The sequence below is a fragment of the Periophthalmus magnuspinnatus genome, chromosome 7, assembly GCF_009829125.3.
Source record: "Periophthalmus magnuspinnatus isolate fPerMag1 chromosome 7, fPerMag1.2.pri, whole genome shotgun sequence".
Taxonomy (NCBI): domain Eukaryota; kingdom Metazoa; phylum Chordata; class Actinopteri; order Gobiiformes; family Gobiidae; genus Periophthalmus; species Periophthalmus magnuspinnatus.
In genome coordinates, this window is record NC_047132.1 from 22,452,701 (window position 1) to 22,467,601 (window position 14,901).

The 14,901-nt window shown below is 37.7% G+C and overlaps 1 protein-coding gene across 2 annotated transcripts in view; it reads right to left on the reverse strand.

Annotated features, from left to right (window-relative positions):
• LOC117373704 (prickle-like protein 2) overlaps window positions 1-14,901 on the reverse strand; it is a 34,183-nt gene that overhangs the window by 6,972 nt on the left and 12,310 nt on the right. Inside the window, exons 1-2 of one of the 2 annotated variants that reach the window (XM_055223055.1) lie at window positions 2,647-2,707; window positions 2,386-2,570 (exon numbers count right to left, since the gene is read on the reverse strand). In XM_055223055.1, the coding sequence (XP_055079030.1) occupies window positions 2,386-2,517 (132 nt within the window). In that variant the 5' untranslated portion in view covers window positions 2,518-2,570; window positions 2,647-2,707. Of the gene's footprint in view, window positions 1-2,385; window positions 2,571-2,646; window positions 2,708-14,901 lie in introns of those variants that run through there. The other variant, XM_033969792.2, reaches the window with a different exon arrangement.

Below are 14,901 nucleotides of genomic sequence, written 5' to 3' on the forward strand. Positions count from 1 at the left end.
AGGAGGAAAGTATCTTGCTCAAGGACACAACACCAGGTAGCACTGGTGGCATCCTGCAACACTATAGGATCGATATAAGTTTCATTTAATTTCCAAATTTGTTATCACATTCAATAGTGGCAAGTCTATTTAAAGTTCTTGTAGTGGTATTTGCAGTAGTCCTATGGTCTTAAACTTCTTTTTCAGGTATTTTAGGTAGATACGGTATTTTACAAACACATTGAAAGTGTTTCTTTTCTGTATTGATTACACAGTTACCATCTTGTTCGGCTCTGAACTCAGCTCCAGCACAGTTAATGTAGACAGCTGAAAAACGTCCTTACAATTATTCTACCACAAAAGGCCTGACAGCAGTAATTTGTACGTCACCCCTGCCCTTTCCTCTAGCGCTCCCACAAAAGACAGAAAAAACACCATGAAGGAGCTTTAAAAACAGCACAGAGCCATTGTCCTGTTTGGGTATGCATGAATTTCCATCAGATAAAAAAGGAAAATGCCACATAATTCATTGTCAAAATAATTTCATTTGCCTGACCGCTAGGGTTCAATTTGACACAGTCTGAAGAAGAAAACTGTACATTGTACACACTCCCCAACTGTCTGAATATATATATATATATATATATATATATATATATATATATATATATATATATATATATATATATACACACACACACACACACACACACACACACACACACACACACACCCCCACACACACACACATTGTTTTTTTCACATAGTCATGTCACAACCAGAAATTTAAATACACTTTCTTAGTATTTTATGTGAATGAACAACACCAAATGGCACACAAGTGTGAAGTGGGAGGGAATATTTTAAAGATTTCCAAATTTAAAAAAAAATTTAAAAAAACTTAAAAGTGCAGCATGCATAAGTATTCAGTTCCCCTTTTCTTGAATGCAACCAACTGCTTTTAGAAGTTCCCTGATGATTTTGGAAAGACTGAATGCAGACCTAATGACTAAAAAGAGTCAACCTGTGTGTAATCTTGTCTCAGTATAAATGCAGCTGTGCTGTGAAGGCCACAGAAGTTTGTTAAGAGAGTGTTGGGGAGCAAACTACAAAATTAAGTTAAAGGAGCACACCAAACAGGTCAGAGAAAAAGTTGCGGTGAAGTTTAAAGTGGGGTTTGGATCTAAAAAGATTTCCCAAGCATTGAACATCTCAAGGAGCACTGTTCAATCCATCATCCAGAAATGGAAAGAGTATGGCACAACTGCAAACCTACCCAGACATGACCATCCACCAAAACATACAGAACAAACAAGAAGAGCACTCATCAGAGATGCAGCCAGGAGGCCCATGGTGACTCTGGAAGAGCTGCAGAGATCCACAGCTCAGGTGGGGGAATCTGTTCACAGGACAACTATTAGGCATGCACTACACAAATCTGGTCTTCATAGAAGAGTGGCAAGAAGAAAGCCATTGTTGAAAACCATCCATACGAAGGCAGCACGGTGGCTGAGTGGCAACACTCATGCCTCACAGCAAGAGGGTTTGGTTCGATCCCTGGGTCGCCTTTCTGTGTGGAGTTTTGCATGTTTCTCCCCGTGTCTGGATGGGTTTCCTCCGGGTACTCCGGTTTCCCCCATCAACCAAAACATGAACGCCCTTCGAGACAACTGTTGTTGTGATTTTGGGCGTTACAAAAATAAATAAATTGAATTGAATTGAATTGAAGTCTTGTTTACAGTACACTAGAAGTCATTTGGAGGACACAGCAAACATGTGGCAGAAGGTGCTCTGGTCTGATGAGTCCAAAATCGAACTTTTTGGCCTAAAAGCAAAATGCTACATGTGGAGGAAAACTAACATCACTCTGAACACACCGTCCCCACAGTCAAACACGGTGGGAGCAGCATCATGCTGCTTTTCTTCCGCTGGAACAGGGAAGCTGGTCAGAGTTGATGGGAAGATTAATGGACCTAAACACAGGGCAATCTTGGAAGAAAACCTGTTGGAGTCTGCAAAACACTTGGAGACTGGGGTGGAAATTCACATTCCAGCAGGACAACTATTCTAAACATAAAGCCAAAGTGACCATGGAATGGTTTAAAGCAAAACATATTCATGTGTTAGAATGGCCCAGTCAAAGTCCGGACCTAAATCCAATTGAGAATCTGTGGCAAGATCTGAAAACTGCAGTTCACAAACGGTCTCCATCAAATCTGACTTGCAGCTGTAATTGCAGCATATACACACACTATATATATATATATATATATATATATATATATATATATATATATATATATATATATATATATATATATATATATATATATATATATATATATATATATATATATATATATATATATATATATGCATGTAAACTGTAAACATAATGAGTGTTACCTGCTCGGGACTGAGGCCAGGAGGCACCCACACGTACTCCTCCAAGGCACAGCCAGAGTCGTCATCAGACGTAGAGTTCCTTTGAAAGTCATACATAATTTTGGTGATGGTTTTCTCCATCTCTAACGACATGGTGGTCACAACATACTCCTCCACACACAAAGAAGAAAAGGCCACAGGTTTCCCTGGAGACAAGAATACAAAAGAATACTCACAGATCTATAGAGATAAATCTGCAATAGGTTTACAGCATTTGCCCACCCTGTCAAAGCCTTTTGCATTTATCCAGGCTGAGAAGCACCCTTTTCTCAAATATGCACATACAAAATTAGTTTTGTGTATTGTTTCAAATCTAACATATTCAGCTCTGTAATGTCTCTTAAATGCATTGGATTTTCTGAACTGATGGCCTATAGATGACATGGATAAATTGAAGATGTTTTCTTTCTGGTCTCCTCCTCTTTTTGTCTGAGTCCAGAACAGCTGTGCTCATGAATAATTTACAGCGGTTGGTATTGAGCCAAAAGTTTCCAATGAAATGCAAGTCAAATTACTGCAAGTGGAGTATTTATAGCATTTACCTAATGAGTGAGAGTCGGTTTTAGTGATGAATATTAGGAGACAATTAGAAATATGTTCAGCGTTGTGGTTTTAATTACATTAGTTGATAGTCCATGCTCAGTCACATAAGAAAAAAGGTGATTAGTCATTGTATGATGCTTTTAATCAGAGATGGGTAAAGTACGAGCACAGGTGCAGCTGAAAGTATTGGAGTAAAAGTAAATGTACAAGAATGTGATTCTCCTACAACAATATACTACAACCCATCATGATAGTATGTCTTTCACTTTCCCCTCTGCCTTTGAAGTTCAACAGCCCATTGCATTCATCTTTTATTTTTCAACCCCAAATATCCGTTTCACTGGCAGTTTCATCTATTTCCAGCAGGTAAAGTGCTTCAGCCATACCAGACCTGAACCCTGTTTATCAGCACGAGATGGGGGCAGATGATTGGTTTGTGAGTGGAGATAGCCGCCTGTAACCCTAAGCCTCGGGCCGGCCTCAGGCAGCCATCATTATAAAATATAGGGCTGACACACAACCATATTGTACATGCAAAACAAATTTAGAGCCTGTTTTTGTAACGTGAAACCTGCACACCTTTTATGAACTTATAAAATTAAATTAAAAGTGCAGATGTAACTTATTTGCTAGGGTATCTGCTACCTTCATGTCTCCTTATAGATGTTACTCTAAATGTATCTATTTTTCATTTATTAAACTAAACTAAACTATTCTTACTTGTAGTTTGTCACTGGGTCACCTGCTCATTTCCATGGAAATAGATATATATATATATATAATGCCATACTGTAGCACATTCTAAACTAATCAGCAGCATATTTTTGGAGACAAGCAAATAGCACACAGTTAATTTTTAAAATATTTTGCCAACTTAAAGTATTTGTTAGTTTTAGTCGGTTATATAAGCCAAAAAGTAATGCCTAAATATGGTGGATGAAAAATTCAATACTGAATGCCCCATCCACAAGATGTCAGTGAATGAACAACAACACGCTTTTATTTAGGGATGCTCTGTAGTGAGGATTGCACTTGTCCCTAGAGAACTGCTAGTTAAATGTTTGTGGACAAAACAGCAGGTTTTGATGAGTAAGAGCCGCACCTTGGGATTGTGTGAACAATGGCCAATGCTGTTCTTTTAAAAATGTGGTGCTTCTTCACACTAAACAATGGAACCAAGACATAAAAACTGCCTCTATATGTTAATTACACACTCTTACAGGACAGCAAAACATGATGAATTTGTGCAGTAAGGAGAGAATCAAAACCTAGAAAACTCACTGATTTGCAGATTGATTTGGCATGTTTTTTTTTTTTTTTGTGTTTTTTTTTTTTTACATCGGATTCCCTTCCCAACACTCCGCCTGGCAGGAAAATGGTATCCTTTCAACTCAAGAATATTTAGAAACATTCACAACAGAACAACCATACAAGTGTCTTGAATGCATGAGAGCGTAGTATCTGCTCTCAAGTTTTAGTGGAAAAATGTTATCTTTAAAAAAAACTCTCTATTAAAGCACATATGCCTCATCCAAACTGTCAGAAAATGATGACAGAGCGAAGACACAATCAAATGTATGAATATGTAGTGCATATTGTTACAGGCACAGATCCAGAATAAATAAAAATCTTTACACTGAGACTTTGAGAAGTGGATGCTCTTTACGCAGCTCGAGAAGGCCACTGATGACTGAGAGTTTTTGACGTACTGAAGTGTTGAGGCAGCATTAGTCAGAACACAACTCAGAGTCACAAAATGCTCTGTTCTCCCCGGCAACCACTGAAAACTGTGAACTTAAGCATCCTGGAGGAGGACAAACCTTGCATCATAAAAAACTGATGTATTTAGTACAACTATTATCTATAACATTATCCATAATGCAAGTGTATGATAGTGATAAAACACACCTTGAAATCAGCAATACTTCAAGAATGCTGCTACTGTTTTTATGTGATATTTATTTTTATTTTCATTAATATTTAAGAACCTTTGTTCTGGGTTGATGTGAGATTGTGGTGAAAAAGTAAAATAATAGCTTTAAGCTTGGGCACTCCACCTAGGCCAGGGGTGGGCAAACTTTTTGACACATGGGCCACAATGGGTTTTAAAATTAGACAGAGGGGCCGGGCCAGGACATATATGTATTTATTACATTGAAGATTTTTCCTGTAACATGTAGCAAAGCATGAATATGCAAGGCTGATTGAACAAATTGTTTTCCAATCATTTATTTATTAAATTTCAGTTAAATAAACGCACCAGAAAAACTCACATTCAGTTTTATCAAGTGCCAAAAGATCAACAACTTGTTGAAAAGATAAATTGAACATGGTTTACCCTTACCTATTTTAATATAATTTGGTGATGTTTGGCAGGCTCGATTAATAAGCCCAAAGGGCCGTGTGTGGCCCCCGGGCCATAGTTTGCCTTTGCAAATCTGATGCCATCTACTGGCAGCAGCGGGAATTACCATGGGGAAAAATAGTCTAAGCTAATATTGAACATGCCCAGACATGTAACTACACAGTAGTATTGAATATGATTTGATGACAAAAAGGTGTCTGGCAATGATTTATGGATGTAAAAACTGAAGCAAATTACAACTCCAAGTATGTTTGATACTGGAACAATGTTATTACATGGTTAAAAGCTCAAACAGCAAAATTTTGCAGATGTGTCATTTAAGTGAACAAAACAATCAAAAAAGAAGCACCTACTTTTTGGCTGATATGTTTTTTTCATGGCTAATGGCGTTAGATTGTTTAGGATCTAGAGAAACAGATGGTCAATCAACTCTGCCGATATTTTTTGACCGATATATAAAGCCAAATGAGATTCTTTTCTCCAAATTATGTAATTTACATTTACTATAAACTCAGCCTTTTTTTAACCACAAATCTAGAGAGCTGTGTAGTCATGTGTCACAGTTAACCCTCAAATGTTCAAATTAAGCTTTATGTGTATTCTTTAGACAGCAGGTCGCGCCAAACAAAATATCGACCTTTGCTGGAGGTTTTAACCAATCCCGTTCCAGTGTCCCTTGTCATAACAGTTAAGTAGTTTTAGTTAGTTTTGTTCCAATACCATTCTAACTTAGTGTACTCACCGATGTCGATACCAGTCCGATATCTGCATAGTGTGAAGCAGTAGGCTACTCAATTTTGTCACGGTACAAGAAAAAAGAGATTTTGAGGACTGAAGTATTAGCGTCAAATGTATAATGGGCTTGATGATAAGTTGTGCTGATTTAAGCACATTTAACACATGGCTCAAATGTGTTAAATTATGCAGAGTAAACAAAGCTTGTATTGGGCTGTTGTCAGGCTCTGTAGTTATTTTACCAAGTTCAGTGTCCACACCAAAGGCTAAATTAACGTCAATTCAACCTTCTGTGAGCATTAGTTGCAGAAGTAAACAGTGGCAGTGTGCACATCTATGGGTCCTCATTCTGGAAAATACAGAGTGGTATTGGATCAGTGATTTGGTATGAGTAGTTGTATCAGAACAACCCTAGTTATAACTCAAAGGCAATAAAAAGCTACCATGGGAACTATTGGGCTCTAAGAAGATCTGTATGAATTTTTTACTACACTGCCATGGTTAGCACATGTAAAGCAGGCAATCAGGTCTAGACAGGTTACACAGATTGCCTGCTATTTTTACCACCAGTCAATACAGCGTCATCTATTTCTGGGAGTAATCAGTGCTAGGTTTGACCAGTGACTGATTGGCTGCCATAAAAACACTCACTCCCCAAAACATAGTCTATTATTATTGCACACACCTTTAGTTTTTGACCTTTGGAGTGTAATAAGATTGCAATTAGCACCATTGACACAAAATTGAAAATCCATTGAAGTCTGTAATTTGTCTCTCGAGGGACTGAAGATGGGATGTAACAGATCAGGATTTGATTGCAGAATACGGACAATAACACTTAAATTCTGTAAATTATCTTCAAAATATGCTGCAAAAGGTCACAAGGTTTTATTCTTTTCAAGCAACTACATTATTTAACAGTGACCACCCACCCCCTGGTTTTGGAACTTCCCATAGACATTCCTCAAAAGGATTTTGCTGAATCTTGTTTTTAAATTTACTTTTTGGGTTTAAAATGACCGGACTATGGATATAGCGTCTGGTTAGTTTCTGTGATGCCTTTGAACTCTTAATATTTGCATTTTTCAAAAGGTATATAGAAAAAAATGAATGGAAGATTTACTTCTTGAACCAGAGCACTCGGTCACTGCTGAACTCCATAGATCAGGCAGCAACAAGCCTGGCTACCTGTGTGATTTTCGTCACGTATTCCAAAGATAGACATTCTAGTCGTGCTTCCATTTACTGGAATTTTATCATCTTAGCTATGAAGCATGTCTATTGTTGCAACCCAGCTTGTCTAGGGTCAGGGAAGTAACAAAAAAACAAATGGAAAACTGGTAAAATAAAGAACTAATTTAATGAACAGGAATGTAAAAGGTAAACTAAACTAAAGGGGTCTAAAATATTCAAACAAAAGGTAATGTGCAATGTTTAAACAAAAGAGTAACAAAGGTCAAGTTTAACTAAGAAACTAATTTTACAGTGACATGAGAAGATCATGACAAACAAACACAGGGTCAGTACTGACATAATCAATGTCTCAGAAACACAGAGTCACAGTCATGTCAGAAAACGAGAGACAGGCCAGGTGGGAAAATGCTCTTCCAATCCTCAGTGAGGCTCCCACAGCCAGGATAACATGGGGAAAGGAGAGAGATTCAAACACACATACAAAACATACGACTGATACTATAAAATGGAAAGAGCCGGGGTCTGTGTCCTTAATAAAAATATTAATTAATAATAAATAGGAAAGTGACAGTTATGAGTGCTATGAGACAATTGTAGACTACTTAATATTTTTTTCTTTTTTAGAAATTCTGACATTTGGTTCGTAATTTGATGCCACCCACCATGTTGATTGATCAAGTGAGAATACACTGAAAGGAAATCTTCCTTTTTGCAGCACATTATAGACTTCTTCTGTACAGAATACAATGTGGAAGTTACCGGTATTTACGCTGGTATGGCTAACAAAAAAAAAGGGGTAGATTATACATATTTATAAGGCAAGATGTTAGGAAGAGTCAATGCAGGATGCCAGGATGCACAATGCCTGAATACTGACAGCAGACTGGCTCACGGATACAGGAAGTGAAAGGAATAAAGGGTGTGACGAGACATGACTGGGATAAATGAGGGGCCCAGCTACATTTCTTAAGAGATAGTTTATTTATAACCATCTAATCATAATTGTGATGTATCTACAGAATCTAGATATAAAATATGCCAGAGAATAACATGTGATATACTTTTCTCTTTTTTTCAACTTGCAATACACTGTGTTCAGTCTCATTTTTTGTAATGGTTTGATACACTGGGTATAGTTATCACCACAAATCCTACTTATGCAAATGGAAACCACTAGGAGAGCTAGACAACATTCATTCATAGTTGTTTAAAATTACTTAAGACATCTGTTAATACAAAACAACAATACAAAAACATCATGGTAATTGGTAACAGTCTGTTAAAAATGATGGAAACAGTCCAATGCTGGAATAGGAGCAGTTATTTTGAGTTGGATGGTGTGAGGAGAGAACTCATGCAAAGTGCACCTCAGCAGTAGACTGAGGTCAGCTGAAAAGCTCTGCAAGTTACCGTGGCAACCAGTAGTGTGCAGGCAAGAACAACACTTTGACTTACTAAGATAATATCTGCAGCATGCAGCCTTATTCTAGATTTAACAGTGCATTCAAGTGCATCTTGTTGGGGCGACAGTGGCTCAGTGGTTAGAGTGTTGGTCCCCTAACCCGAAGGTTGGAGGATCGAGTCCCGCACGGACCAAGTTCTGTCATTCATTCTGTGAAGACACTTCACCCACATTGCCTAGTATGAAAGTGGTGTGTGGCTGCCAATCTGTGCCAATGGTGCAGATTGGCAGCCTTGCTTCTGTCAGGCTGCCCCAGGGCAGCTGTAGCTACAGTAGTAGCTTACCACCACCAAGTGTGGAAAGGAATGAATAATGACTATAGTGTAGTGCTTTGAAAAAAGTGCATTACAAGTGTAAGCCATTATTATTATCTTGTTGCATACAGTTTTACTGTAGATTTACTGAATGTTCAAAATATGATTCATGTTATTCAGGCTTGGGAATGACACACAAAGTACAGTTCAGTGTTTCTATAAAAATATAGGAGTTTTAGGTCTACTTAAAGCCTCAATATTTAGTACATTTAAAAACAAAGCAAAAGTTTCAGAGGGAGTCATCTGGAGAATTGAGAAAACCTCTTGGATGAGAGGTGTAACATCTTCATCTTAAAGATCTAGTCCAAAATACTTCTTTTGAATCACATTTCCTCTTACTAGGATGAAGAATGAGGAATTTATTCAAAATAACACCACGTGTATGCTATAGAAATTGACATTTAAGAAGCTTTATCCCACATTTTCCAACAGATTTGAGATTAAATCAATTGCATTTTTGTACCGTTAATATTTCTTGTACATTGATGATGTTAGATTGTGTGAATATATATATATATATATGAATGAATCAAATATCAAATAGGATGAGTCAAACAGTAATTAGCAAACATTGGTGTAATAGTTCGATTTCACTCAAGGAAAGATTCATCTTCTCTGTCTTCTTACAATAATGTTGGCTTATATAATGGATAATAATACTTGCTGTAGGCATATCATGTTTTACAGATCATAAATCATCACCAAGGCTGGGTTCGCTTTGAGCACAAGTCCCCTCTCTCCTCCCCCCTCGCTAGATCCAATTAACAACATCTTAATTTAAACAGAAATTAGCAGAGATTAATCAAGAGAGCCGGGGGAGAGGAGAGAGAAGATCTTCCCAACAAATCGCTTCATTTTCTAGAACAAAGCCCTTAGAAATTCACAATAGTTCTAGTGATTTGAGTCGACGGGGGGAAGCGAGCAGTGTCTTTATCTCGAGACAGAGAAAGAATAAAACAATAAAATGTGGAGCTGTGGATGTAGCCGTTCCTTTCTGTTTCACGTGTCATGCTGCACCCACCTTCCTCCTCCTCCCCTCGGCCTCGTGTGACAGGCGCTGAGTGGGTGTGCATGAGAGAGAAAAAGAGAGAGAGAGGAGAAAGAGAAGATGGATCAAGGAGAGAGAGTGAGAGAGAGAGAGAGAGAGAGACAGACAGAGGAGTGAGAGAGAGGAGAGAGGCATAGAACTGGTGAAAAGGCTCTTATTTATGTAAAAGCTGACATAAGAGGAGGCCATGACAGAGCTACTGTTTTTTATACTTCAAATGTGCCAGAAATTAAGAAGTTAATGTACAAGTATATATGCCATTGAAAGCCAGTGAAGCAACTTTGTTTTGTTAGACGGTCATGATCATCACTATCATTATTCAAACTAAATTCCACCACTATTTTTCATAATAATTAAAAGATTCTGTTCATGAACCACCAAGCAATGAGTAGCTCAGTGGTTTAAATGTACTTAATTCTTTAAAATCTAAATTTGCTCATGCCTCTTTCACATTAGTTAAAGTATTTTGTGTCACTATATCCAGTGTTTTACAGCTGTAGTGTATAGAACCTTTTAGCTGAAGATAATTAAATGATATTGATCTTATTTAGTCTTCAGACAGCCCTAAGCATGGGCGATTTCATAGAAAGTAGACCATCAAATCTATTGCAAATTAGCATGCAAATGACTACATGTTTGCAGAATTATAATTTCTTTTGGTGCCTGGATACTGTTTCAGTGTTTCAAAAAGAGAATAATTGTGTTGCTTGTTGACAGATCTCATGTAGCTTGATTATTTCACTGTAAACAAACAGTGAGGAGAGTCATTCATGATGTTTTGTCTGATTTGGACTCAGCTGTGATAATTCAGAGCTCAGAGCTAATCTAAGTGTCAGTGCAGTAAAGTAGTAGTCATAGTGACAGCAGTTGGCATTGAGAATTGAGAGAATAAGCTGCGTTTGTCTATGTCTGTCTGTTTAACCTCATATCAGTATCATGTATTTTATTTAATGTTGTATTTTATATAGTTGTAGTAATAGTATTATTCATCTTTGTACAAATTATAGTTTTTATATTAACTTTCTCTGTATCTTTCTTAATGTATCTATTGCAAATAATTATGCTCAGAGATTAAATGAATGTATATTTTTCCTTAACATTACTGTGTTACTTTGCTTAGAGCCCAGAGGTGTTCCTACTTCTGCAAAACATAAACTATTTTAACTCCTCCAAAGATGATTAAGAAGAAGTAAGTCAAACAAATAAATAATGAAACTTTGGGGTCAATTCTGGAATAAAATTTAAATACAAATACTGTACATCTGGGAGAGGCAGCTTCCAGAAAGAGCATATGAGAGAGAGAAAGAAAGGGAGGGAGAGAGAGAGAGAGAGAGAGAGAGAGATGGAGAGAGAAATACAAAGAAGCAGAGATAGAGAAAGTTATCTGCAGGGACTGGTTTGTTTATGCATGCAGCCGAGGCATTATCCACTAACAGACATTGACTGTATGAATAAGGTGACGCAGTACAGAGCCAATGCACTGGTGTAATTAGTGGATGGGATTGCCATAATCATCAGGGCAAACAAATACAACAGTTTGTAGGAGGAGCAGGCTCAAAAGTCTTAGCAAGCAAGAAGAATAAGCATCTCTGGGACAGCAGTCTGGCATTTATTCAAAAGATAATAGCCTAATTAGAAAGTGAATAAAGTTGTCCCAAATTAAAGCTCATCACAGCAAGGCAATGAAATAAATGTAACTATATGTGGTATTATCAGTGGTTATGATTTGTTAACTTTGGGTTAGATTCTCGAATATTTTCACAAGTCATTCTTACGTCTTTACGTTCTTGGTCCAAGCTGCATTTCATATGATCGATATAATGATATAACAACAGATGGGTGAGATGCCGTATCATCTGCGCACCTACTGTTTTCCTGATGCTAACAGCTCAGCGGGAGCAGCTCAGATTGATATTCAGGGCTAAGCAGGTTCAATAACATTCCCAGATATTGGCAGAGGCCAACATCTTTACAGGAAATGAGACAAAGCACTGAGGATGCCTCTAATAGAGAAGGACACTTGTGGGTTAGATCCTCCTTTAGTTTTGGATGTCCTTTGAAGTGGTGCTTTTATTAATTGCAGTATTAAATCTAGTTAATTATGAAGTCTTTCTTCTGCATTGTTTGCAGTTAGCAAAGTCTGGTTCAGTCCAGGTTAAATTTTGTTTTAGAGTTGGAAAAATGTATTTATTTGGTGGGTACTACTTGACATAAATATTTGTTTTCATTTGTAGTCTCTGAGATGTTTAAGCTCTCTCCCTAATTAATAATTGCTTAGCTCTAGTTTTGGTCTTGTGGTGTTTTTACCCTGCTTATTTTGCTGTTTAGTAATATTTTAAGTCCTTTTTAGTCTGGGTTTGGTTCTGACTCTGAAGTACATTTTGTTCACTGTGACGCACATTGCTCTGAAACACTAACCTACTGCTCCACTGACTCCAGCCTCCCCTCTGCCTTCCATTGGCTCAAAATGTCAACTCCTGGCCCGTCCTCCCTCCTTCTCCGTCATTGATGATGATTAATAAAGACTTAAAGACACTCCTACACTAAACTTACTGGCTTTTCAGTAATCACTGGAGGGAGAATTATGCTTCACAGTGTGAAAAAGGAAAGAGGAAACGTTCTTATAGGCTAGCCTGTCACCGTGGAGCCAAGTACATTCAATACCTTTTATTTTCATTGATCTGTTTTGAGATAAGGATGCAAAACACAACTACATTAGGTAGATATAAATTCTATTCTGGTGTGTTCCTGGTTTGAGACTGATGTTTTTTAGCCCATGTGATGTCCTGATTGCAACACACTAATGATGAACTATCCAGTAATGAAAATTTAGCACCTCTGATATAGCAATTCACTATTCAATTCAAAACATTCTATCTTTTGAATGGTCAAAAGCACCCAAAATGGTGCCTAGAAACTAGAAGCTGAATCTCGTGATTAGAACAAATGCTACATTCAACGCGACGGGAGTTATGACTTCAGAGAATTCCAACTGAAATAACTTGTATGTACTTGCATGTAAAAATAGCTAATGCTAAACCATAGGCTAAAGAGATGTCTCTGTGCCCAGTATTGCGATTGTCTTGTACCAGTGTAATCCTATTCCTTTGTTCTGTGCTGTATGTTAAAAGTTCTTCAAGGGACAAGTGCTGCGAATTAGCTCCAAGTATAAGCACTATGATGCATGCATCAGGCTTCTGCACTACAGTTAGTCAAGATTTTTGTATCCGTCCCTAAAAAATTGTTTTAATTGTTTATGTGGTGGTTAACCACTCAGATCCACTTGATTATAATTGTTGTAATGCATTACAAATGACTGTATGTGAAGTGGGAGTTCATCTTTGAGTTGACCAGGAATTACCAGACTGAGAGGTATTCCATGGCATTTTTTTCAAATCAGAGGTGAAAAGTCCCAGTTGCCTGTAAAACATCATAAGCCCCTACTTGACCACAACTAAACCATGGACTAAAACAAGACTAAGAATACACCAGGATTAAACCAGAGCTTCACCCGCAGTACTGTCAGAGCCACTCATGTCTACGCTCATATAGGTCGATCCGCTGTGTGCATTTCCATTTTAGACCGCCACTCTTGTGTGAAGCCCCTCTGCTCCTCTTGCTTCGCTTGTCAAAATACCTAATCACACCTGTCCATTTCCTAAAACTCACACATGGAGAGCTTATGAATAGCTGGGGCCTCTATAGTAGCCATTTTTCCTGCTGAGATGCAGAGATGCTGAGGAGAGGAGAGTGATTTGCCTGTTGAAACACTGCTATTCTATTTCAGACCATCCCACACACAGTAGGAGAGAAGCAGCAATGTGACACCCTTTAATTACACAGTTTCAGGCCCTTGTGAAAATTGGCGCATCTTTACATCTAACATAAATTTGGAGACTTGAGGACATAGCGTTAGCATTAAGTATATACAATATTTTTAATGGAATTGTGTAATATGGTGACAGAATGGTTTTACCAGCAATGGTGGAGTTGTGAAAAGTCTTTGTTCCAGTTTCTGGAGTGTGTCAAAAATAAACCAGGACTAAAGCAGCATTGAACAAGCACTGAAGTGCACTATGCCACTTTTCTGGTGGTGGTGGCATAAAATGTAATTCCTTTGCCTGTATTGTTCCCCAGAATGGCATTAAGGTGATCTATCTCTATGGAGACAAGCAGGTGGCATAGTTTGGCCATGTTACAGGACAGATCAGTGGAGAGGCAAGCCTGCTCATATTCATAAAATTCAATTTATTTTTGTAAAGCCCAAAATCAAGACAACAGTTGCCTCTTAGGACAACATGAGAATTGATTTAACCAACAGAAAGTTAGAAAATCAACAATGAAAGAGAAACAGACAAGCAAATTAACAGAAAACAAGCAAATGGATAACTGTCCCAGAACATCCATTTGTCCAACATTTGTCCTTAGACACTCCTTCTTGGCAAGAAAAGTTAGCAATGACAAAATCTACTGAAAGAAATGCTAGATTGACAAGTGTAATGCCATGCAATGGAACATTACAGGTGAAGTAATCTCCATGGAAACAAGTAGATGATGGACCCTCTACTAGAAATGTTACACCGTGCACCTTGGGGTAATAACCAGGAAACAAATTAAGACAGGACCACAACTACAAGGACTAAACCAGGAAGAAACATAATGATAATTTAAATAAAATAGATAAAATATCCAGAAGACCAGGCGTAAACTAAGACTGAACATGAACCAAGCCAGTAGACAGTAATTTTGTAATTAAATACCTTGAATAGCTTATGTTTAATATCCTCCCTTCCAGCTTTTGATGATCCTACCATGT